Source organism: Mya arenaria, chromosome 10 (genome assembly GCF_026914265.1).
Source record: "Mya arenaria isolate MELC-2E11 chromosome 10, ASM2691426v1".
NCBI classification, from domain to species: domain Eukaryota; kingdom Metazoa; phylum Mollusca; class Bivalvia; order Myida; family Myidae; genus Mya; species Mya arenaria.
Window position 1 is genome coordinate 70,029,722 of NC_069131.1, and position 26,187 is coordinate 70,055,908.

General features: G+C 36.0%; 1 protein-coding gene across 1 annotated transcript in view; it reads right to left on the minus strand.

Moving 5' to 3' along the window:
• Nucleotides 1–26,187, minus strand: part of LOC128205727 (receptor-type tyrosine-protein phosphatase alpha-like) — a 42,361-nt gene that overhangs the window by 11,795 nt on the left and 4,379 nt on the right. Inside the window, exons 8-14 of the mRNA XM_052907639.1 lie at nucleotides 26,116–26,152; nucleotides 25,449–25,552; nucleotides 24,409–24,534; nucleotides 22,453–22,601; nucleotides 21,936–22,071; nucleotides 21,530–21,658; nucleotides 20,438–20,540 (exon numbers count right to left, since the gene is read on the minus strand). Of these exons, the coding sequence (XP_052763599.1) occupies nucleotides 20,438–20,540; nucleotides 21,530–21,658; nucleotides 21,936–22,071; nucleotides 22,453–22,601; nucleotides 24,409–24,534; nucleotides 25,449–25,552; nucleotides 26,116–26,152 (784 nt within the window). The remainder of the gene's footprint in view (nucleotides 1–20,437; nucleotides 20,541–21,529; nucleotides 21,659–21,935; nucleotides 22,072–22,452; nucleotides 22,602–24,408; nucleotides 24,535–25,448; nucleotides 25,553–26,115; nucleotides 26,153–26,187) is intronic.

The following is a 26,187-nucleotide window of genomic DNA, read 5'->3' on the forward strand; positions in this document are numbered from 1 at the left end:
CCAATTCACGCCATTTTATACAGCGAACTGTTCCTTGCATTAAATTTATAAAGCAGCACGACATGGTTCTTCAACCAAAGTGGATAAGGTAATTGTATTTGTACTTACATTCATTTTCGTCCGTAATGTTAGCTTGGATTATTGTATGACTATTTCTATTGCTTTTATCCGAGAAAGGTAGGCGAATAGATCTGAAAACATGAAAATGATTTTTGGAAACAGTAGGGTCAGTGACAACTTGTTTCAATTAAGTATAGCAACATGAATAACGTTTATCTAAATGTGTTGCATGTCAGGTAAGGGTGTAAAGGTGAATATATACTTACAGGTACAGGGAAGAGCACACCTTGATACGAACGAATTCATACTATACAATATATTCAGTTCAGATACGAAAATAGTAATATGTATATACCTTCGTCGAAAGAAGAGTATTGCAACAACAACACCAATGATGACTACAAGACAGCCAATTAGACCCCCCACAATAGCACCTACTGGCGGGCCCACTGGCAGCGCTGCTACTAAAATCATACATTAAGGCAATGTCACAAATAAAACTGTCATACAAATACAGACAATTTGTATGATTATAAGTATACTAAGTATGAATGTAATAACTTAATGAAGCACGCAAGTAACGAAGCAAATGTCTGCCACAATTAAAGAAAATGTAACTTTATTACCATACATGTATTAGCTGACAATGAATATTTTCTAACCTGTACAGTCAGTTTCTTGAAAGCCATCGATGCAACCATTGTTACAGCGACCATTATTATCACAGCTCATTTCTGCACCACTTCGAAGACAATTTTCAGGGCATTTGGTGTTACATAGATGTCCGAAGAAGTCTCCCGAGCAACCAAGGGAACAAAAGCCAGTCTTTAGTTCGCATTTGCTTTCAAAGCACAGACTGCTGCATGATGTATTACAATACAGTCCATGAACAGTAAAATCTGTACACGAATAACAAATTCCTGAATCTTGCTGACACGTTTCACACTTTGAACTACAATTGAAGTCACACTTGTCTCCCCAAAAGCGTTCTGCACAGCCATTTATACATTTGCCTGTTTCAGGATTACACTCTCCATTATTACAGTTACTATTGCAAGTGGTGCAAGTTCCTGTTTCATTCCGGTAAAATCCTTTGTTACACATCAAACACGTCCCACCAAGCTGGCTACATTTCAAACACTTACTGTCAATATCAGTACAATTCTGAGAACAATTGATGCCATAGAGTCCATCTTTACATCCACCAAGGCATGATCCGTCTTCTTTGCCGCAAGACAATATAGAACAACCAACACTGCATTCATTTTGACAATTTTCGCCATATTTCCCTTCAACACATTCGTCACAATATGTACCTCTAAAATTATCCGTACAAGCACATGTCCCATTTCTATAACAAACTCCACCACTACAACCCTTAGAACACATGTCTTTGCATTGTTCGCCATAATATCCAGTTATGCATTCAATGCATACTCCATTTTTCATACAACTGTCACCTTTGCATCCGCTAGAACAACTTATGTTGCAGTTTGCTCCATAATATCCAGCTACACATTCCATGCAAAAGGTACCAGCAAAACTTGATTTACATGAATCACATCCATTCAAGTCTTTACAACGGCAGTTTTGATAATGGCAGTTCATAGAACAATCTTCACCGTATTTCCCTGGTATACATACATCGCATCTAGCTCCTTCAAAGTTCGATGTACATGCCATACATGTTCCCTCATTATTACAAGGACCTTCACACCCAAGAGGACAACTCATGCTACAAGTACTATTATTATCGTAAAACGAATCCTTGCAAGTGAAACACGGCCTGCCAACGCTTTGGTCGCAAGTAGTGCAGTTAGGAGGACATGAGTTTTTGCATCTGTGTCCGTATATTGTGTTTACACATCCTTTCTTACAATAATCAGATTTTCCATCAGCGAATCCACATTCATCCTCTCCTCCTTCACAGCAAGCACAATGGCCATTACAGTCCACCTCCTTCCCGTTTATTATCACCGTCACTTAAAGAAAAAAGGATTGGAAAATCGTGAATTTTAAAAAAGCATGTAATTAATATATTTTATGTTGTTGTTTTATTCAAATAATCGGCAAAAATGTATTGCGACATGGTATATAACTGAAAATACGTGTATCAAGTTTGATTTGTAGGTTTTATTTCACATGAAAGCAGATTCTCATTTAGTTACTCTGCTACCAAATTGGAAGTTATATATTGGATATGACAAAACGATCTATTCATCTGAAGAACATACGGGCTTGACAGGGGAAGTGACAAAATAGCTACTCTATGTTAGTGTGCATCAAATATGAATCTAAAGTACGCGTTACTCGAATTTGTGATAAAATTTGCATCCATCATACGTACTTTGAAAAACTTTGCGTTAAGCCGTATATCGGATTTGGCGTTGAATTTTATATTCAAAATTGTTGTTGTTGTTGTTGTTTTCTAAATTGGCTTTGATTTTATTCATAGACCAAAAGTACCTTTTGTGACTTTTGACGAATAGCCACATTTCCGTATCAAATGTGTCTTTCATACTGTAAATGATTATTGAATAGAATTGTACCTTACGTTAGGCTAGATAAGAGGCTACATAAGTATGTAGATAAGAATGATGGTAATGTAAGGCTATATAAGAGGCTAGATAAGAATGTAGGTAATGTAAGGCTAGATAAGAGGCTAGTTAAGAATGTTGGTAATGTAAGGCTAGATAAGAGGCTAGGTAAGATTGTAGGTATTGAAAGGCTAGATAAAGGCTAGGTAAGAATGTAGGCAATATAAGGCTAGATAAGAGGCTAGGTAAGAATGTGAGCAATGTAAGGCTATATAAGAGGCTAGATAATAATGTAAGTAATGTAATGCTAGATAAGAGGTTAGGTAAGAATGTAGGTAATGTAAGACTAGATAAGAGGCTAGATAAGAGTGAAGGTAACGTAAGGCTAGATAAGAGGCTAGGTAAGAATGTAGGTAATGTAAGGCTAGATAAGAGGCTAGGGAAGAATGTAAGTAATGTAAGGCTATATAAGAGGCTAGGTAAGAATGTAGGTAATGTAAGGCTAGATAAGAGGCTAGGTAAGAATGTAGGTAATGTAAGGCTAGATAAGAGGCTAGATAAGACTGTAGGTAATGGAAGGCTAGATAAGAGGATAAATAAAAATGTAGATAATATAATGCTAGATAAGAGGGTAGGTAAGAATGAAGGTTATGAAAGGCTAGATAAGAGGCTAGGGAAGAATGTATGTAATGAAATGCTAGATAAGAGGATAGATAAGAATGTAGGTAATGTAAGGCTAGATAAGAGGCTAGATAAGAATGTAGGTAATGTAAGGCTAGATAAGAGGGTAGGTAAGAATGTAGGTTATGAAAGGCTAGATAAGAGGCTAGGTAAGAATGTAGGTAATGTAAGGCTAGATAAGAGGCTAGATAAGAATGCAGGTAATGTAAGGCTAGGTAAGAAATTAGGTAAAATGCTAGGTACGAGGCTAGAAACGAGGCCAGGTAAGAGGCTATGTAAAAGGCTAGGTAAGAGGCTATTCAAGAGGCTAGGTAAGAGGCTAGGTAAGACGCTAGGTACGAGGCTCGGTAACGGGATAGGTAAGAGGGTAAGTAAGAGGCTATGTAAGAGGCATGGTTAGTGGTTAGATAGGAGGCTAGGTAATAAGCTAGATAAGAGGCTGGAAAAGAGGCTAGGTAAGAGGCTATGTACGAGGGTAGGTAAGAGGCTAGGTAAGAGGGTAGGTAAGAGGATAGGTAAGAAGCCATGTACAAGGCCAGGTAAGAGACTAGGTTAGAGGGTAGGTACGAGGATAGGAAAGTGGCTAGGTAAGAACCTAGGTACGAGGCCATGTACGAGGCTAGGTAAGAGGCTATATATAGGCTAGGCAAGAGGCTAGGTACGAGGACGGGTACGAGGCCAGATAAGAGGCTTGGTAAGATGCTAGATAAGAGGCTAGGTGATTGGCTAGGTAAGAGGCTAGGTAAAAGGCATGGTAAGAAGCTAGGTAAGAGGCTTCGTAAGAGGCTATGTATTTGGCTAGGTAAGAAACTAGGAGAGTGGCAAAGGGACGAAACCATGTACGAAACCAGGTAAGAGGCTAGGTAAGAGGCTAGGTAGGTGGCTAGGTAAGAGGCTAAGTACGAGGCAAGGTACGAGCCAGGTAAAAGGCTAGGTACGAGGCTTGGTAAGAGGCTAGGTTCGAGGCCATGTACAAAGCTATATTAGAGGCTAGGCAAGAGGCTAGGTAATAGTCTAGGTAAGGGGCTAGGTAAATGGCTAGGTAAGATGCTCGGTAAATGGCTAGGTAAATGGCGATGTAGAAGGCTAGGTAAGAGGCTAGGTAAGAGGCTAGGAAAGTGGCCAGGTACGAGGATAGGTAAAATGATAGGTAAGACGCTGTGTGTGTGGCTAAGTAAGAAGCTAGGTAAGATGATAGGTACGAGACCAGATACGAGGCCAGGTAAGATGCTATGTACGAGGATATGTAATGCAAGGCCAAGTAAGAGGCTAGGTACGAGGATAGGTAATGTAAGGCTATGAAATAGGCTAGGTAAGAGGCTTTGTTAGAGGGAAGGTAAGAATGTAGGTAATGTAAGGCTAGGTAGGAGATTAGGTAAGAGGCTAGGTACGAGGCCAGGTACGAGGCCAGGAACGAGGCCAGGTAAGAGGCTAGTTACTATGATAGGTAATGTAAGGCTAGGAAAAAGGCTAGGTATGAGCCTTGTTAGAGGGAAGGTAAGAATGTAGGTAATGTAAGGCTAGGTAGGAGGCAAAGTAAGAGGCTAGGTAAGAGGCCAGGTCAAAGACTAGGTACGAGGATATGTAATGTAAGGCTAGGTAAGAGGCTAGGTACGAGGCCAGGTGAAAGGCTATGAAAGCGGTTATGTAATGTAAGGCTAGGTAAAAGGCTAGGTAAGAGGATATGTAATGTAAGGCTAGGAAATAGGTTAGGTACGAGGCTAGGTAAGAGGCCAGGTAAGAGGCTAGGTAAGAGGATATGTACGAAAATATGTAATATAAGGCTAGGTAAGAGGCCAGGTAAGAGGCTATGTATGAGGATATGTAATGTAATGCTAGGTTAGAGGCTAAGTTACAGGATAGGTAATGTAAGGCTAAGAAATAGGATAGGTAAAAGGCTAGGTAATGTAAGGCTAGGAAATAGGCTAGGTAAGAGGCTAGGTAAGAGGCCAGGTAAGAGGCTAGGTAAGAGGATATGTACGAGGATAGGTAATGTAAGGCTAGGGAATAGGCTAGGTAAGAGGATATGTAAGAGGCTAGGTACTGGGCTAGGGAAGAGGCTATGTACGAGGATATGTAATGTAAGGCTAGGTTAGAGGCTAGGTACGAGGATAGGTAATGTAAGGCTAGGTAAGAGGCTAGGTACGAGGCCAGGTAAGAGGCTAGGTAAGAGGATATGTAAGAGGCTAGGTACTGGGCTAGGGAAGAGGCTATGTACGAGGATATGTAATGTAAGGCTAGGTTAGAGGCTAGGTACGAGGATAGGTAATGTAAGGCTAGGTAAGAGGCTAGGTACGAGGATATGTAATGTAAGGCTAGGTAAGAGGCTAGGTACGAGGATATGTAATGTAAGGCTAGGTTAGAGGCTATGAACGAGGATATGTAATGTAAGGCTAGGTAAAAGGCCAGGTAAGAGTCTAGGTAAGAGGATAGGTAATGTAAAGCTAGGTAAGAGGCTAGGTAAGAGGATAGGTAAGAGGCTAGGTAAGAGGCCAAGTAAGAGGCTAGGTAAGAGGATATGTAATATAAGGCTAGGTAAGAGGCTAGGTAAGAGGATAGGTAATGTAAGGCTTGGTAAGAGGCCAGGTAAGAGGCCAGGTAAGAGGCTAGGTAAAAGGCCAGGTAACAGGCCAGGTAAGAGGCTAGGTAAGAGGATAAGTAATGTAAGGCTAGGTAAGAGGCTAGGTAAGAGGCCAGGTAAGAGGCTAGGTAAGAGGATATGTAATGCAAGGCCAGGTAAGAGGCTAGGTAAGAGGCTAGGTACGAGGATATGTAATGTACGGCTAGGTTTGAGGCTATGAACGAGGATATATAATGTAAGGCTAGGTAAGAGGCCAGGTAAGAGGCTAGGTAAGAGGATAGGTAATGTAAGGCTAGGTAAGAGGCTAGGTAAGAGGCTAGGTAAGAGGCTAGGTAAGAGGCTAGGTAAGAGGCTAGGTAAGAGGATATGTAATGTAAGGCTAGGTCAGAGGCTAGGTAAGAGGATAGGCAATGTAAGACTAGGTAAGAGGCTAGATAAGAGGCCAGGTAAGAGGCTAGGTAAGAGGCCAGGTAAGAGGCCAGGTAAGAGGCTAGGTAAGAGGATATGTAATGTAAGGCTAGGTAAGAGGCTAGGTAAGAGGTCAGGTAAGAGGCTAGGTAAGAGGATGTGTAATGCAAGTCCAGGTAAGAGGCTAGGTAAGGAGGATAGTTAATGTAAGGCTAGGAAAAAGGCTTGGTAAGAGGCTTTGTTAGAAGGAAGGTAAGAATGTAGGTAATGTAAAGCTAGGTAGGCGGCAAAGTAAGAGGCTAGATACGAGGCCAGGTGAAAGTCTAGGTACGAGATTAGGTACGAGGATAGGTAATGTAAAACTATGAAATAGGCTAGGTAAGAGGCTTTGTTAGAGGGTAGGTTAAAATGAAGGTAATGTAAGGCTAAGTAGGAGATTAGGTAAGTGGCTAGGTACGAGGCCAGGTAGGAGGCCAGGTAAAAGGCTAGGTACGAGGACAGGTAATGTAAGGCTAGGAAAGAGGCCATATAAGAGGCTAGGTACGAAGATATGTAATATAAGGCTAAGTAGGAGGCTAGGTAAGAGGCTAGGTCAGATGATATGTAATGTAAGGCCAGGTAAGAGGCTAGTGACGAAGATAGGGAGCGTGAGGCTAAGTAGGAGGCTAGGTAAGAGGCTAGGTAAGAGGATATGTAATGTAAGGCTAGGTAAGAGGCTAGGTACGAGGATAGATAATGCAAGGCTAGGAAATATGCGAGGTAAGAGGCCAGGCAAGAGTGTAGGTAAGAATATATAATGTAAGACTAAGTAGGAGACTAGGTAAGAGGCTAGGTAAAAGACCAGGTCAGAGGCTAGGTACGAGGATGTGTAATGTAAGGCTAGGTAAGAGGCTACGTACGATGAAAGATAATGTAACGCTAGGAAATAGGGTAGTTAAGAGGCCAGGTTAGAGGGTAGGTAAGAATGTAGGTAGTGTAAGGCTAGGTAAGAGGCTAGGTAAGAGGCTAGGTACGAGGACAGGTAAGAGGCTAGGTAGGAGGCTAGGTACGAGGCTACGTACGAGGCCAGAAAAGAGGCTAGGTAAGAGGGTAGGTAAGGGGCTAGATAAGAGACTAGGAAAGAGGCTCGTACGAGTATATGCAATTTAAGGCTAAAAAATATGAATAGGTACGAGGCTAGGTACGAGGCTAGGTATGAGGCTAAGTACGAGGCTAGGTAAAAGGCTAGGTACCAGGCTAGGTAAGAGGCTAGGTACAAGGACAGGTACGAGGCCAGGCAAGAGACTAAGTACGAGGCTGGGTAAGAGGCCAGGTACGAGGCCAGGTACGAGGCCTGGTTATAGGCTAGGCAGGAGGCTAGGTAAGAGTCTAGGTACGAGGCTACGTACGAGGCCAAAAAAGAGGCTAGATAAGAGGCTAGGAACGCGGCTAGGTACGAGGCTAGGTACGAAGCCAGGTAAGAGGCCAGGTAAAAGGCCAGGTAAGAGGCAGGGTACGAGGCTAGGCAAGAGGCCAGGTACGAGACTAGATACTATGCCAGAAAAGAGGCTAGATAAGAGGCCAGTTTCGAGGTCAGGTATCAGGCCAAGTAAGAGGCCAGGTACGAGGCAAGGTACGAGGCTAGGCACGAGGCCAGGTAAGAGGCTAGGTACGAGGTAAGGTAAGAAGCCAGGTACGAGGCCAAATAAGAGGCTAGGTACGAGGCTAGGAAAGAGGCCAGGTACGAGGCCAGGTAAGATGCTAGGTATGAGGCTAGTTACGAGGCTAGGTACGAGGCCAGGTACGAGGCCAGGTGAGAGGCTAGGTAAAACGCTAGGTAAGAGGCCAGGTACGAGGCCAGGTGAGAGGCTATGTATGAGGCTAGGTAAGAGGGCAGGTACGAGGCCAGGTACGAGGCCTGGTTATAGGCTAGGCAGGAGGCTAGGTAAGAGGCTAGGTAAGAGTCTAGGTACGAGGCTACGTACGAGGCCAAAAAAAGAGGCTAGATAAGAGGCTAGGAACAAGGCTAGGTACGAGGCTAGGTACGAAGCCAGGTAAGAGGCCAGGTAAAAGGCCAGGTAAGAGGCAGGGTACGAGGCTAGGCAAGAGGCCAGGTACGAGACTAGATACTATGCCAGAAAAGAGGCTAGATAAGAGGCCAGTTTCGAGGTCAGGTATCAGGCCAAGTAAGAGGCCAGGTACGAGGCATGGTACGAGGCTAGGCACGAGGCCAGGTAAGAGGCTAGGTACGAGGTAAGGTAAGAAGCCAGGTACGAGGCCAAATAAGAGGCTAGGTACGAGGCCAGGTACGAGGCCAGGTAAGATGCTAGGTATGAGGCTAGTTACGAGGCTAGGTACGAGGCCAGGTACGAGGCCAGGTACGAGGCCAGGTGAGAGGCTAGGTAAAACGCTAGGTAAGAGGCCAGGTACGAGGCCAGGTGAGAGGCTATGTATGAGGCTAGGTAAGAGGGCAGGTACGATGCAAGGTATTAGGCTAGGTAAGAGGTTAGCTAAGAGGCTAGGTTTGAGACTAGGTACGAGGCCATAAAATGGCTAGATAAGAGGCTATTTAAGAGGGTAGATAGGTTGCTAGGAAAGAGGGTAGGTTAATGGCTAGGTAAGAGACTAGGTAAGATGCTATGTAAGAGGCTAGGTACGAGGACAGGAAAGAGGCTAGGTACGAGGCTAGGTACGAGGACAGGAAAGAGGCTAGGTACGAGGCCAGGTAAGAGGCTAGGTATGAGTCTAGGTAAGAGGCTCGGTAAGAGGCTAGGTAAGAGGCTAGAAAAGACGCTAGAGAAGACGCTATTGTTGAGGCTACGTAGGAGGCAAGGTTATGTTAGGCCATTTTTTTTTTTCGTTTCACGGGATTTTTTTCAAAAATAAGCACCAGGAGGAGGGTATAAAAATAAGAAAAAGATGTCGAAAATTGAGCGTCGAGAAAATAGAATAAAAATGATTTGAAAAAATAAAATGGATTTTCCATATGTTTTCTTTTTTTTCGATTTTTTTATACAATGCATATTTTGAAATTATGCACACTTGTTTTGTACTCCATACTGCCTGTTGTATAATAGTGTTGCGCCACAGCTGTTAGAGGGATCGTATTCAGGTTTCTGAAAGAATGCGGCTCGATCATTTCAAGTTATTTTATTCCAATTTCACAAAATGACAAACGCCACGATTTTATGAACAACCGTATCGGTCTTCAAGCTAAATCCACTTTAAAATTTCGTAAAAGGCAGCCATATTCCTTACAAGCGTTTAAATGATGATAATTAGCAAGTTTCAAGTTTTATTTTCATCATGGCATATATTGTATTGTTTTCGATATCACAAAACAATGAAACATATTTCAGTTAACATTATTAGCAATAAACGCCATCTTCCGCCATCTTGGAAATTGTTCGCGATAATTTTTTGTTGTTGTTAAATTAGCGTAAGGTTAAAAAATACTAAATTTTATTTTTCATCGGATATCGAAGAACGGGCGGTGGAAAAACTAAAAATAAAGTTAAGAATTTGAATCTTTTTCTTATTTGGATTTTGCAATATTTAGGTACGGCGCTCCCGTAAAACGAAAAATAAAAAACTCTGGCCTTAGGCTAGGTAGTAGATTAGGTAATGTAAGGCTAGGTAAGAATATACATTTTTGAAAACTACTTGTGACAGGGAATACTTGTTTTGAATAGGGATATTTAAAAGCGTTATCGAATGCCTTGTTATGCCAATAATATATCGTGTGGCAAATAAAAGTATTACCTACCTGCCAAACATGATCGAGTGACGCAAAGAATAGCTAATATTTGAAATATCATCCTGTTTACACAGCGTTTTCTGTAACGGAAATCATATATACATTTATTAATCTTCATTAACATTGTTTATTTATTTATTAGTCTATTTATAAAAAACATCAAATGAGTAATAATAAACAAAATATAGTTATAAGTGTTATACAATGTACGTTTAGAAAAAAATAATTAACTTATTTAACAACTTAGTCTGTTTTATATATAGCATATCATCAACGACGAATAATTTAGCGGCTTAAGATATGATTTATTCAAGAAGGCAATTCAAAACAACCAATATTGATTGGTAATAGTTAATCAAATTCAACTGACTTTCAAATACGTTAACATGTGTAAAATATATTGGATTGCTTTTTTTGTTTATTAAAATACAGATAATTATAAGGAAAAGTTATAATGCTTACCTTTATTAATTTAAAAAATCCACATTTCATCAATATTCCAGGTAAAGTATTAATGCATGTGTTTGTAGACTCTTAATCGTTTCTGGATAAATCCTTTATGGACCGATAAATAAATAATTTTAAACTGAAAACAAATCAATTAATGTGTTCATTAATTCATAGACTCACTTATATAATTCGTGTACTCGAACAACTCAATACTAATATAATAAGTCCAAATCATGTCAGTCCTCAATGACGACTGTTTAATTATATTTATTTTCCTCAATCAGGAAAAAATATCGCAATCATTGTTAATCCTATTCCTACACACCTAGGATTATTTAAGCAGTATTTAGTCGATTGTAGTAAGCTGAATAGAGCACTGAAACACGATACATCAATGTAAACATTCCAAAGTCTATTTAAGATTTACTTAACGAATGTACGTATTCATTTTAATTGTGGTTTTATTTTTGCGCTTTATAGCAATTATGGTTGTGAAAACACTATATTAAATACTTAATTGATACACTGAGTATACCCATAGGGAATCATAAAGCATAATGAAACGCACTGTACTTGTTCTTGTTGTGTGCTATAGAATGTAATGTTACAGTCTTAAGGATAAGTAATTAGCCAACTTAATTCATTTTTGATAAGTTGTTCAAACTGAAATAGGAAATTTGTGATAAATTTTGACCAAACAATAAACTTTTAAGCATATACGTATGCTATCCCAGCTAGTCGCCTATAAGCGGCACTGGAAACTTCACGATTGACAGTAAAAGTAAGAATTTATGTTTCGATTGATATTTTGTACTTTAACCATCAGATTTCTAAAAACAAAGAAGATCATTACCACCAAGTACGAAAAAATGCTTGATTTCAGCTATTCACTTTCAGGTGATTTTTATTATCATCAAGTAATAAGCGTGATTGCAGTGTACAACACACAGAAAAAACTGATGCGTGTAGTGTAAAATGGAAATAGCTCACACACACACACACACACACACACACACACACACACACATATTATAATTAAAGTACTACACAGAAGGGTTGGCAAGCTGTAAATTGTCATTTATCGGCCCGAACCGCAAAACTCATATTCGCCGAGTAATTGATAATAATTGCGAAAACCATGTACAAATGAAATTACTTATCTGTTGGAATATAAAACAGTTATTATATATAAAACGTTAAACGTCGTAAATGAAGATTGAGGTATGTTAAATTAAAAAAGGTATATAACATATACAAGAAACGCGCATCATATGTTAACTCATTGATAATAAACATGTATATAACCATGTATGACAAAATATCGTCTTAATATTATAGTATAGTTAAGCAATAGCCAATGTACTGTAAATTCAAACGTCTTGCGCAGTGATAGTCGCTTTAATGAGTACAGCGTAGAACAATGCATTTTGATAATAAATAATATTTGGCAATCCAGAATTCTTATCATGCATCACAAAATATGTGGCCTTAGTATCACGTACTACAAACATATCTTAGAATCAAGACATGTCGTTGATTATATAAGTCAGCGTCACTTTGGTAGAACATGTTATTCCCTAAATCATATAAACTTTGTCTCAAAGTGATTTTTTTCGAAATATTTTAGTAATATTGTTTGTTTAATCGAACGCACGATTCATGCCTTAATAATCATTTCATAATAATTTCTGTTTGCAACATTAAGCAACGATAACACTCTTGGAATTGTTCAAATTATCAGTTAAAAAAATGATTGGTCAAAAATCTAGGTAGAAACAAAAGCATACATCTACGACGAAATAATTCCGTCTTAATTTAAAAAAATCTCCAATGAATGCAGATTCCTGTCTTGTGTTTACCATTGCTATCCATCCATGTGGGGTCATCGGATATCGAATGTCAACACTATGGCTTAAAGGAAATACTTTATTTAGGCGGTTCCGGAACAAAAGAAATTCATCTGTTCAGCCTTTGTTGTTTTATACCCAGGACTTTGACAGTCTTAAACCAGATACATTACCTGAACTTCAATTAAGGGCATTCGATGTTTTCCTTGTTTACTCACGTAAACTTTTCCTCATTGTCTTTTTAAATAACTGATGTTTTCCTCATCGACCTTTTGTTTACCTGAATTTGTTAAATTGCTCATAGGCGAATGAGGAAAAGATTAAAGATTACACTTTAAAGTCTGAAGGGGTCAGCTCAAAGATTTAGTCCAACATTTAAACGACCGTTTTGAATAAAGTCGGGATTCTCCTAACAATTAGACAAATACAAATACTACTTATAGATGAGTTTAGACATTGACAGTATCCAAAATATAATTGTACGTGGTGATATTAGTTTCGGCTTCCTTGAAAAGTAATGTTTTGAGATAGCCCATATTGCCAAACTAAAGACTTACATTTAAAATCGCTACTTAAGATTTAAGCCTCTCATTATTTAAGAAGATAATGGTTACATATATCAATTTTGTACAATGACATAGATCATTAAATATTTCATATAACCCAGTAAGAATATATATATTTTTTTTGTCAAGTGACAGTAAGAATATATACAGAACAGAACAGAACAGAAAATTTATTTTTGACTTAAGCATATACAGCTCATCGTCACATTACACAAATATAAACATAATATAGAATACACACACACATAAACAATCAGAATATATATAGTTTCATGTATAACACGTTTTAAATGATTTTTGCATCATTGACAGATTTTTCAGAAATTACTCAAAAATCGACAGAAAAAAAGGAAAACATCAACCAAGTTACACACAAATCAGCGTGCATGATGGTTGATATAAAAGTGAGAATGTTAAATATATTTTTTAGCACATAAACCTTGAAAATTGCGGAAAGAAATAGAATAAGACATGAAAATAGAAGCAGTATTGCCGTTTCTAAAGAAACTAATACCAATAGATTGGAGATACATCATGTGTGATACAACAACAACAGGAAACAAAACAAACAAACATGTAAAAAGGAAATACAAATACATATACAGCTCGTCTTGTTTTTGGGACAATTAATGAATAAAACCATTAGCCATTGTTCTTTCTTATTTCAAGGGCTTTTAGGCAAAAAATTGCCAATTTAACAAGAAGTGATTTATTATCAGTTTGCAGTAGAGAGATAAACTTAGCCAAACTAGAATGTTCTTAATAGTATCTGGGTATAACGTTTCTACGAACATCAGCATACATTGGACATTTTAAGACAAAATGGTACTCGTCTTCCAGATCGTTTAATTTACAAAATGTACACTTTCTTTCATTTCTTACAATGTTATTATGTCTCCCAACGTCAATATTTAATCTATGTGACGATAGTCTTTATTTTGCAAGTACTTGTCTGTATTTAATGTTGTCTAATTTATGAATATAGCTTGAGACTTCGAATGTGTCTTTTAGTTCTTTATATATAAATAGTGAGGTACAACTTTCCATACCTACTCTCCAGTCTGAAATATAAATATATCGTAGCCTATTTCTAATCAAAGGTACAAATACAGTCATATTTACTGATTCTGGATAAAGCCACACGTCATGAAATCCCGAATGTTGTAAAACATCTCGAACATTTGAGGCCCAATTTCTAACAGCACGGTTTGCATCTATCTCTCTTAATTCTTTATATAGTGACGAACGGATTGATCTTGGGGTGTTTTAGATTTTCACGCCTCTTTATAATGGGGTGTTTTAGAGTTTCACGCCTTCACTGAGTATGTGCCATTAAACATCATAAATTATTCGCCTGAGTGGTGACCGTGTTTCGTGAGCAAATTGCCATGTAGACGCTATATATATCCTTTTCTGCCCTGTTTTACCAATACATAATACTGTAGGATCAAGAATTGTATTCAAAACTTTTTTTTAAAACAAAATTGATATAAAATATGCATTTGTTTTAGTATATGTTATAATCTGAATAGAGTACACCAAACAATATCCGTTTGTTTTTTTTTGTAAAAATAAAAGAAGCAAAATAGTCTCGTCCTAAAGCCTTCAGCATACATTACATTTACATCAGGATGTGAATCAGCTTTGAAATAGTTCAAGTATTGAATGTGCATCCTTAAATGTTGATCTTCAAAACGATAGCACGATGAAAATTAAGAATACTCTTATAAACATGGTGTAAATTGAAAAACAAATTAATGTACACGTCGACTAAAGACAATTTTTAAACAAGGGGTTAGTTAAAACGAGTGAATGCGAATAACTATTATATTGTTTTAAAACAAGCCCATAATTAAAAGTTTAATAAAAAAATGATTTAACACAGAAGAGAATGGTGTTATCGGCGTTCACAAGGCAGCAAGTTATTTCAATTGCAGACCATCCACAAGAAAGTTGATGACAACTATTTTGTCATTGTCCCCTGTTTCGAACTATTTGACCTGATCTGGGCTTGATACTATGAAGGGAGATGGTTACATGGGACGAATATAGTCGATCTGAGGATATGTTAATATCCACGTCCCATTTAAAAAGACAAAAAAAAATTGTTAGCTTTTTATTTTTTAACTTCAAAAAGACTTTATCAAATGTTATATATTTACATCCGTACTTGATTTTCTGAACGATTAAAGGTTTAGTTCATTTTGCATGAATCGGTCGACCTTTCGTGACCTTTGTTGGCGGAGTTTGGCAAAAAAGCAACGCTCTGATTAAGCGCTGCTGAATAACCGCGCGTAGTGATCTTACTACGATCTACTTTATTGCTAAATATAGCAGGGCACATGTTCCGTTGAATTCCGGCTTGTTAACATGTATTTTTTATGTTCTACGAAGAATTTAAATGAAAGGCATTATTTTCTATAAATATCATTTGAAAAATATGATTTTGCTTTTGATAACAAAAGAACACGCTTTGAACAAATAATAAAAGCAAATTAAAATTGACGCGGTTTTTACTACGGTTCGTCTGCAACAACTGTCAAAACAAACATGGCTGATGATTCTGAGTTCGGCGATTTCTTTCTAGGATGAATGTATGATCCATTATCGGATTCCAATGAATATCTTTCTTGGATAGAATTAGGCAATATCTTCGTCTACATTTAAAAACATGAACTGATTGGAGACTGTCAAAATGTCATCTTTTTTCGCGAGTTCGAACAAACGTCTTAATGTTGACAATTCGAGAAGACTAGCACTTCACAACAATTCAATATCTATGCGGTATAATTACCTTAAACTGGAAGTTATCCATTAAATCAGCATGGCCACATTTTTTGCCCACTCAGATAGGTCATGCATATGTAAAACAGGAATTAAAATATATCGAAAGTTATCTTGATTAAAATGAACGTATACAACAAAATCATTATTACCTTCACATACTTTACAGAAACTACCAAATGATTAAAACAATCTTTGATTGTTTGATTTTTTCTGCAAATGGACTATTTATAATGCGGAAGATAAAAAAAAACACCAAGGGCGAAAAGTGCTCTTACCCTTTACATTCGCTCTACACATTTTTTTTCCCATTTGTTTTAATTAAAGACTTGTTCTCAAACACTATTCGAGCGAACAAATAAACAAATAGAAATGAAAAATATAACTATAAGCATTGATTCTGATTTTTGTGCGTATGCAAAATAGCGGCCGAGCGTTCATACTGCATGACACCACAAAAATCAGAATAAATTCTTAATTGAACCCTTTTTAATATCAAAGAATAATTAATAAGCAATATTTGTTTGTTTAAAAGTTATGTGATTCGTTTTGATCAAGCCGAATTAAATCTAATTGATTTAAAAGAAGTTCTTAAAGTTGATGTGTTCATTCCTTAATTTGCAGTGAATACAATTCAATTCAACAATGTTTCTTTCACGTTAAATCAGTTTTAAATCGAATACATTCCAAACAATAGGCACCCATCCTTTTTATCGAGGTTACTTTGATACGATTTACCACGTACGATTTTACTTTATTCGAGATTGTTGGGACAACAGTGAAATTGTGCACACAAACTAGTTTAAACCTCCAGGAAATTTACTGACCGTTCCAAGGCGGTACCTTACAATCCTTGATAAGCACACCTAGTGTTTTATATATAATATATATGTAGTGTTATTTGTGAAGTTTTGTGCTGTTGTTCTATTTTTCTGGTTTGTGATTGTTTTTGTTTTTTTGTGTTCTATGTCATTGGCATTTACTCTGTGTCATAAAACGGGGTATATATTTTTTTTTAAATTTATTACACAGTTTTATCATTTCCTCTACCTGAGTTGTATGTTAATATTGTGATTGTGTAAATTAGTTGATGCTTTTCCCATAAGGAAGCTGGTGCGCATGCTGCACATGATTCTTATTTGGCACAAGAAGAACAAGCAATAGAAGATATGAAAATATGTTATTACTGTCAAGTTTAATGACTTAAAAGAAAGAAGGCTAACACATTCAAATCGAATATCTGTAAACTGAGTATTTAAGACAATCATGGAAAAAGATAAATTAGATGTATAAAAGTTATTGTCAACATTCATATGATATTACCATTAAATATTTGCTGAACAAAACATACCAACAACATCGTGATTGCTGTGCAATAAGAATTACAAACTATTTTGTTAGGTCCAAGCACAAGCCATATTACAATGTTAAACTAAGATTTTTAACTCCATTTTTCTTTTCTAACGTTTAACTGAAAGTTATGATCTGAGAAAGGTGGACGTAAGCTCTTTGTCTTGATGACATAATTGCGTATAAAACATTACAAAACAAGTATATATCATAATTATTAACACTAATAAAGAGAATTACAAGAAACAATTGTCATGGATATACGACAAAATGATATGAATATGAAATAAAACTCCGACTATTGGTGAAATCTTAATCACAATTAGAGATAAAAAAGCATGGATATGGATATGGATATGAAAACATGACAATGTATCAGTCGAAAAGAAAAATCCTGCTGTCGGGAAATGTAAAATTGACATGTCTATGACTTTTGACAAGGATATATTTAAATAATACCAACTTGTTATGACATATTTGTATTGAATATTTGCTCTTAATTATATGTCACAATATGTATATAGACACATACTTAATAGAAGGATTCTGTTTAATAGCTAGCAACAGCTGCATTTAAGCTATATGCTATGTAAATGTCCACATTTTACTGCTTACATTCTGTTTTTATAATAAAGAGCGCCATCAGCACTCGATTGTGTAATAGAAAATAGAGTACAGTAGGAAAACAACATTATGAAGATAAAATATCACTGCATATCCTTACAAAGTTCCTGTCTTACGAATTATCTGTTTATGTTGCAATATCAAACACACTTACAAAGATAAACATCATACACCTACATACAGGCTGTTTTAAACGTTAGAGAATAAATATTGTTGATAAAAAAAATCCATTCCGATTTCATTAATACATGTACAATATTGGATTAAATTCAATTTTATTTACATTTGACATCTTGCAAATAATTGCATATTAGTAGATACTTGTATAATGGTATGCACAACGTACTTATATGCATTGTTTGTATTTAAATTTGTCTCCAGTTTTACATTCATCAGCCGTCTGGACAACAAGTTAAAATTTTCAAGTTTCTTCATGAAAGTTGGCGTACACTTCGAACGAACGAAGATACTCCGATACGCAGCCATGGCAGAACACAAATTGTTCCTGAAAACACAAATTATGAACTGCCGTTAAAAAGATTTCGATAATTTCAACTTCATGCGTACTTCTTTTATACAATGATCGAACGCATCGGACCATTAACTAATACTGGTATCCGTCGCTTATATAAAACGGAAACAATTCATTAAACAGTGATCCATTCCCATCAATGCTTTTTAACAACGTAGCGTTTGTCGAACGAATAATAAGGATGCGATATTTGCATTTATAATATATATTGTGCGTTACATTTAGATTGATAAGAGGAGTATCACCTGATTGGAGATCGCTAGCCGCCGTGTGGTTTTTATTTTCCTTACAGCGTTGAGTACACTGACTTCATGTTCCACGGCCATTTTAGTGAGAAGCAACGACACCACGCAGAACAGGCCGCTTTTGCCCGCACCATCACTTTGTTAAGGAGACAAGATTACAAGCAGTAAGTATATTTCTATACCCCTTACATATCATGCGGTTATGCAATATTTCTAACAGATTCTATTCTTCATGGAGATAAAATGTGAAACGGAATATAAAGATCTTGGCTTCCTTTTATGCCACGAGAATTATTTGGATAAAATATTGCAATCTTATGTTGAACAATTTTTGCCTTTGTTTAGGATTCATTTCGACATTTTGCTCACAAGCTTAATTGCAATTGAAATAATCATCATATTGATATTAATTAAAAGTTTAAACGATGAAAACCAAAATTGAAACGTATTTCCTACAAACAATGGACCAGAATCGGTCCGTCATCTTGCTGTTTCACGACTTTCTCTATCACGTTCAGAAATGACAGAAAGTTTGCTGTTGATCTTGGAATATTCTTCATTTCATCCCAGTCAGTAAATTGAAGATGTGGAATGGATCGATAAGTGCTATTCTGAAACGATAATTATCTACACGTTAGACTATTTTATTGTTTTGACATGATCCAATGTCAATTGCACTTCAGTGCGTATATCTAGCAGTTTATATTGAATATTGAGATGATGTACTAGTACAAAAATAGTGTCATGAATAGTGAGGCTTTTGTTACAACGAATACGGATTTCTACACTCGTAACATAGTACGTATACACCAAAGTTTAAAATAGTTTCGGCATAGCAATGTTTGTATGATAGGTAGTTGTCCAGTGAGTGAGTCAACTTTTGTTAGTACTTACTCCTGCCCCTTTGTGCTGTATTGTCAATGTTCGTTCTGTGTAGAATGTTTTATTTTCCTCCCTTGAGCTACTGACTTGAAACGTTCCCTTCTTTAAAACGTCGTGGTTTGCCAAAGGGTAATACATTCCAATATTCTGCAACAAGTGTAATTAATAGGAGATCTCAATGAAATCTAAATTGCATTGTACTGCTCTCTAAAACTAATTTCAACATGCTGGTATAAACATTATATACATTCAACTGTGCCGTATTTGGTTTTCGGTCTCGACGAGTAACCTACGCCTGTTTGAAGTGAACATTATCTGATTAAATAAACATAGATTATAATATATTTATATCATATTATTTCTTTGATTTAAGAGCTTGATAACTCGTGAATATTTATGTATTGTATCTGGCGATACAATCGTAGACAGTGTACACTAAACCTTTTGTTTGTCCATATCAGCTTCGAAACTGACGATACACGAACAGCCCTCTTGGACAACAAGCGTCAAAAAATCAATGATTGTCTCTGGAAGTGGAGTCTGCGCTACCAGGTAACGTTTCTTGATTCTGAAGCTCTGTAACAAACGAGAGAATATAATCCATATAACTGCGGGAACAGCGTACACTTTATGACAAGCATTGTATTGATGACAACGTTAAGTATTAAAAGGAGAAAGCACCGACATGTTTAAAAAAATCAAATAATTTTGCTTGTGATATAATCAGGCGATGTTCAATTTCATTTCGTAATAAATTGCCTGTATAATTCAATTAATATTGATATGTGTTTCTTAATCTACTTAACAAATAACATATAGAAAATTGGAGGATGCTTACATGAATATAAACAGCATTGATGTAGTCTGAAGCTCCTGGTTTTAAATTCAGATGAAGTCGGACTCTGTTTTCGTTTCCTGAACAAAAGCAAGCTTATCAATATCAGCTTTGGAAAGACAGGACGTCGATTTAAAATTGATTATTTTGTTTCATTACGTGATACCGAGATTTGTATATTTATAAAGTCAAACGTCATTTTTGGTGATTAGACAGTTATTACCTTCTGATAAATGTGTTATTTGTGTCAAATAATAATTCGGACTAAATATTGTTTACAAATTATTTGAAACACTATCAACACATATCTTCAACTTACCCGGGATATCAGCATTTGCTCTGTTTTTATTCAGGTGCTGTTTATTTCGTTCAACCGCTTCTGCTTCATCTTTTGATCGTTTCTCGACCGTGTGCTGCAGTTGCTAAAAAATCAATCGTCAAAATATTGATGCAAAGCAAAATATATGCTTCAAAGAACAGTTAGATATGTCAGCTACACAGAGCATGTATAACCTTCAATAAGATTAGGTGCTGTCGGTTTTTGTAATGAAAACATGAAAGTATCATAAAAATGAGCATTCCAACAAAACAGATGAGCCAACCCTCGGTAATTATGTTGGCAACACATATTGAAATAGACTCTCTTTTATGCTAAAGTAAAAGACCGAAAACTGTCCATTTTGTCAGAAAGAATAGTCCGAGGCACTCAGTGATCAGGCTGTCTTTCGCTGACATAAATGACAGTTTGAAGCGTTACTCATACTTAAAACATGTAAACAGGTTTAAATCATGAATAAATACGTTAAAAATTTTCAAGCTCTTGGACAAATAAAAAATGCGTTTAAAAACATATAAATTGTGAAATATTATATTAATTATTATTTAAGATAAAAATCATACAAATATAAACATTTTTTCTTTTCCCCAACCGCAAACCTCACTTCTCCATTGCACATTGAGTTGTAACAACCTATAAATCGGAATTTTATGAACAATATTTGTATGGAAAACTAAAGAAACAAGCTCAGTAGCCAAACGTTTAAACATATCATCTTTATAATTATTTATTTAACCTAAATTAAAAAGTTTTAAAGCTATTTTTCATTACATAAGTGCAAAGTTTTTCACAATTGTGATAGCATTTTCAAGAAAAACTAGTTTTTTAACACACGTCAAGGTTCTATCGTCTGGTTCTATGGTATGTTAAACGCAGCATTTTTTTACTTCTAATAACTGTCCATTGTTGTCCATTATTAAACTATTGGACAGTCCATTCTCCAAATAGTGGACAGTTAGTAGAAATAAAGTACGGACGCAGTCCAATAACCTTCATAGAGTACACAAAGAACAATGGATTACGTATCAAATATGTGTTATCAACGGTGATCAATTTCATTTTAACCATGTTTACCGTAAACAGACTGTTCAGTTCTTGTGTAGTGACTTTGTTCATGTACTGGTTGAAGTTCTCTCCCCTGATTTGTTTGCTGTCGAAAGTAAGTGAATAAACCGCGGCGGTGTGTAGAAACTGATACTGCCCCTGAAACGAAAATATGACAAATATTTTACATCGTTAGTAGTAGATGTTCTTCCTGTTTGCAAAGCAGCACGACTTTTCAGTATTTACTTATTGATATTGTTTTACACATTTGGTTTCAGTTAACAATATCCCAATAGTGTCAATCACATCTGCACAATGTGTCTTGACTTTTATTTTGAGGGTATTGAAGCGATTGGAAAATCAAAATCCTTTCAAATTTGCTTCGTTTTGGTGTTTTGCAAAATCAGAGTTTACTTTGGAACAAATAATTTCTCACCAATGTCTGAACCATATTTGGCCTATTCTTGCGCATTTTGGTGACACATCCCGCAATGTCAATGGCTCCTTCAGCCTCACCTTCTTTTGTCAAGATGTCCAAGGCAATATATGTGCCTGTTCGTCCGACGCCAGCGCTTTAAAGTAAGAATTAAACACAGTCATATGCTAAAGAGCCACTTCAAACTCGTGGAAAGCAGTTTTTAAAACAGATACATTATTATCTTTACAACGTTAACTTCTTTGTAAAAAGGGGAAGCTCGAACTGCAAACTATTCCCAGTTAATACAATATTAGTATCCCCATTAATTTCACATACAATAAATACACGTTTAATTAATGACAGAGGAAAACAAATATTCTTCACAATCATTATTCGTTTTATTTATCAATACAATTCCTAAAATACGTCATTTAAGAATAGTTTTTTTTGTTGAAAGTTCAAAAATGAGTTCGGTCACGAGAAAGCCAATATGCTCTCATTTAGTAGAGTGTTGATAGTTTATACAATTACGAACCTGCAATGCACAACCGTAGGTCCATTTAGTGGACTCTGAGTACTGAGAACCCGTTGTCGGAACTCTATCATCGCAGTAACATCGTCGGGTATCGCTTTGTCAGGCCAACACGTGAAGTGCAAATGGTGCAACGTCCTTGCTTCGGTACCCTTGAGATATGTGATGGTTCAAGTACGATACTTTTAATATGTTTATGAAATAGTATTTAAATTCAGTTGCTTCTTCTCTATACTGTTAAACACAAGCACAAACTTAATCAACTGATGTATATTGCTTGGTTGAATGGTGAGCATTCCTTTGTTTATCTTATAATCGAGCATTGAAGTTTAATATGTGCGCCCTTAAACTCATTCTTGGTTATTGTTTGGATACTCGGCTTGGCGCTGTACATTGATTTGCGAATTCAAACTGTCTGCATGATTCATTATATGTGTGAGTTCGTGTGAACACGAATTGTTTATCAAATTTAACAATACAAATAATATCCCCAACGTAGGAATTTCACTATCAATGAATTAAACATTTCAAGAATCCAAGTAAAAGATACATCTTAAAGTCCTTAAATTTGATTTACATGGAGAGGAATTTCGAATATGAGGTTGAAAATATGGATGGAAACTCTAGGACAAGGATAAGCTGTTTTCATTCGTTAATGGAACTAACTCGTGTTACTGACCTGATCTAAATACATATTGCACGTGCACCACCACACTATCGATATGCACTTCTCAGATATGCTTTATGAATTCCTGTTACTTAGAAATGGCTCCGGATTGGCAATTGTCAATAACAATTGCATGAATGACCCGAGAAAGAATAATTTTGCGTGTGTACCAGCGCCCTGTGTTAATACACAATAGACATATACTTTAAAAACATTTGTCCATAGTAATGACTCCTGACGGAGAGACGGACGGAAGAACGGAAAACGCCAAATCTATACCCATCTAAATGTTCTTTTGAGCGGGTGATTATAAGGCAAATTAAATTCTGAATTAAAAAACACGAACGAATTGTTTTATTGTGTTCATCACTTAATACTGTATCTAGCTTTTAACATCATACTGCCTTAATTTCATATTCGAAACCACTTTCATAATGTGATTGCAATATCTGAAATTGTTGTCTTTCGTATAAATTTACTTTGTGGTTAGAATACTTATATCCAGAAAAGATAAATTTATATAACAATGAAACAGGTGAAATTCCCATTTTTTTTTAATAACTCGTGCACAGTCTCTCAGTATAAGTTATAAATAAATCTAGCAGAGAAATATAACTAAATATATCAGTGAAATATAAAAAGGCATATTATTAAGTCTTTGTCATGTTATAAAAACGTCTTTGTTAAAATAAGGATAGGCAATCTATAAATTTAAACCCGAAAGACGGTTTACGTTAAAGTTACTTAAGTCAAACATGCAAGTTTAATGAGCTTGTGGAGGCATTGCGGTTTTATATTGACAATACACCTTTAGAAATTGGGCATTTACCCTTCGAGAAGCGCTTATTCATTTCACGTCATAGATGATATTCTCACCATATTATGTAATATGAATAAATTTAATCCATAAAACTAGAAAAACGTGTTTTAAAAGTGAATTAAATGCATAGACCAGAGTTAACTTTGTATAAGAGGTATTTTCACATGATGTTATCGGATTTCATTTTGAGATAATTTTGAGATAAACGATATTTATAAACATGTAAACTTGGAAGAGTTCCATTTGTGTTGAAATAAAATATTACTTAAACCTTGGACGACCTATTCTCCGAAAGCGCACAATACGCGCCGTGAAATTGCAGCTTCTGTTTGACGGAAACTATCATTGAAACAGTAGTCATAGATGTACCTATTCCAATGCCAGTTAGTACACGATAAATTGCACTCTATTTTCAAGAACCATTAAAACAGACTCAATGACATCCAATGGTATGTATATTATGTCGGCTCACCAGGGTCACTGTGAACGTCCTTCTAGTAAACTCGGCAAACTCATCCTCCGAGCGGTTCTCCACCATTATATCACCATACTTCTTAGTTGTGCCAGGGTTCGGCCAGTACTGCTCGCATTTAGGAGACTGAAATAGCATAACCTCATTCGTTACCAACGTACACCATTCAATTAAGGTTTAATCGATAATCAATGGTAGTATAATAATAGTAGTTTCAGTAACTAGAAACTTAAATACACATGTTTACTCCCACAAGTATATCGTCATACGTCAGCAAGTGAAATTCTTATTAGAAACGACTACATAAGGCGTATTCATACATTTAAAACAACGACAGTGATTTAGTGTTCTTGTAAAAGAGTAAGTAAGTCAGATGTTAAAGCGAAAAACGAAAAGATTTGAATATTATACACGGATTGATCACGTGGCTGAAATGTACATGTGGCTCGAAAACTGTTAAAAGTCAACATAAACCATGTGTCATAATATTTGAAAGACTAAAATAACATGTGACATACCATTTGAAAGATCATGGTCCCTGTTTCAATAATATTTCATAGTCGTAAACCTTACTCTCCTTAAAAGTGCTCGAGTTCAACCTTTAACTTACGGGCAGAGTCTACATGATAAACGTCCTTACGATACATTAATTGAAACGCAGCTTACGCCAAAAACGGAGTGACGACTACAAAGTCAAACCTTACGATTTGTATTGACATGGGGCCTATGAGAACATTGTCTTAATATCTTAAAGAATACTTACATTTACAACATTACATTTTAAAGATTATGTGACATAACATGTTAGAGACTATAAAAGAAATTAGAGTTTTAGAAAAAAAAATATCGACCATACACATTTGTGTTCGATATATTTTTCTTATATATTTGTAATTATATTGTAATGACAAAAAGGACATAATTGCACAATTGTAACCATGATATGCAAAGGGCTATTTTGTGTTTTTACTTTAATAGCTTATTTCTTCATAACGTTATCATCTAGAGTACTTTGCCATTTTTTTTAGTTTTATACTTACACTGTGCTCAACCATGTTGGTAACCATAACAATCTTCTCAACCCTCTGTTGCCAAATCATTCTCCAAAATAAGCTAAAATCCCCTAATTGATTGGACATCGGACCTAGAACGGAAGTATGTAAAACGCCGATATCATTTAATGTTTATATACAAATTAAATGATACCACGAATACATTAAATTAAAAGTTAAATAAGTACAATAAATTTGGAATAAATAAATCTAATTATTATATCGTTCCCTTTAGACAAACGATAAGAAGGACAACCATTGGTTAATGCCATCTGTTTAATGGGTTACTATGTTACTGGACTCAAATTATATGGAAACAGACATTAAATAAATCTACTTTTTGTGCTTAGTGATTTAAATGGTTTCCCCGAAGCTAAGACAAAATATACATTAATTTTGCTTAAAGTTGTGTGAATGGGTTTATTCAGGTATGCTGTGTTCAACAGTATGTATGCGTCATAATATCGAACTTTTTGAATTATCAGATAAACCGAGTGGCTATTAAACCATTGAAATCATGCACTGAGTGAGAATAATGCCATGTATTAAATTTCAAGCATTTAAATAACGAAACTATTTGTTTTCACAAAATGTTCTTATACAAATTGACACCTGGATTCGTGATATGGGTTTAATATTTCATTTTTCGTCTTACCTAATGTGGCGATATACTGCTTCGGCTTTTTATAACCCTGAAACGGTGCAATTGAATACATTAAATATAATC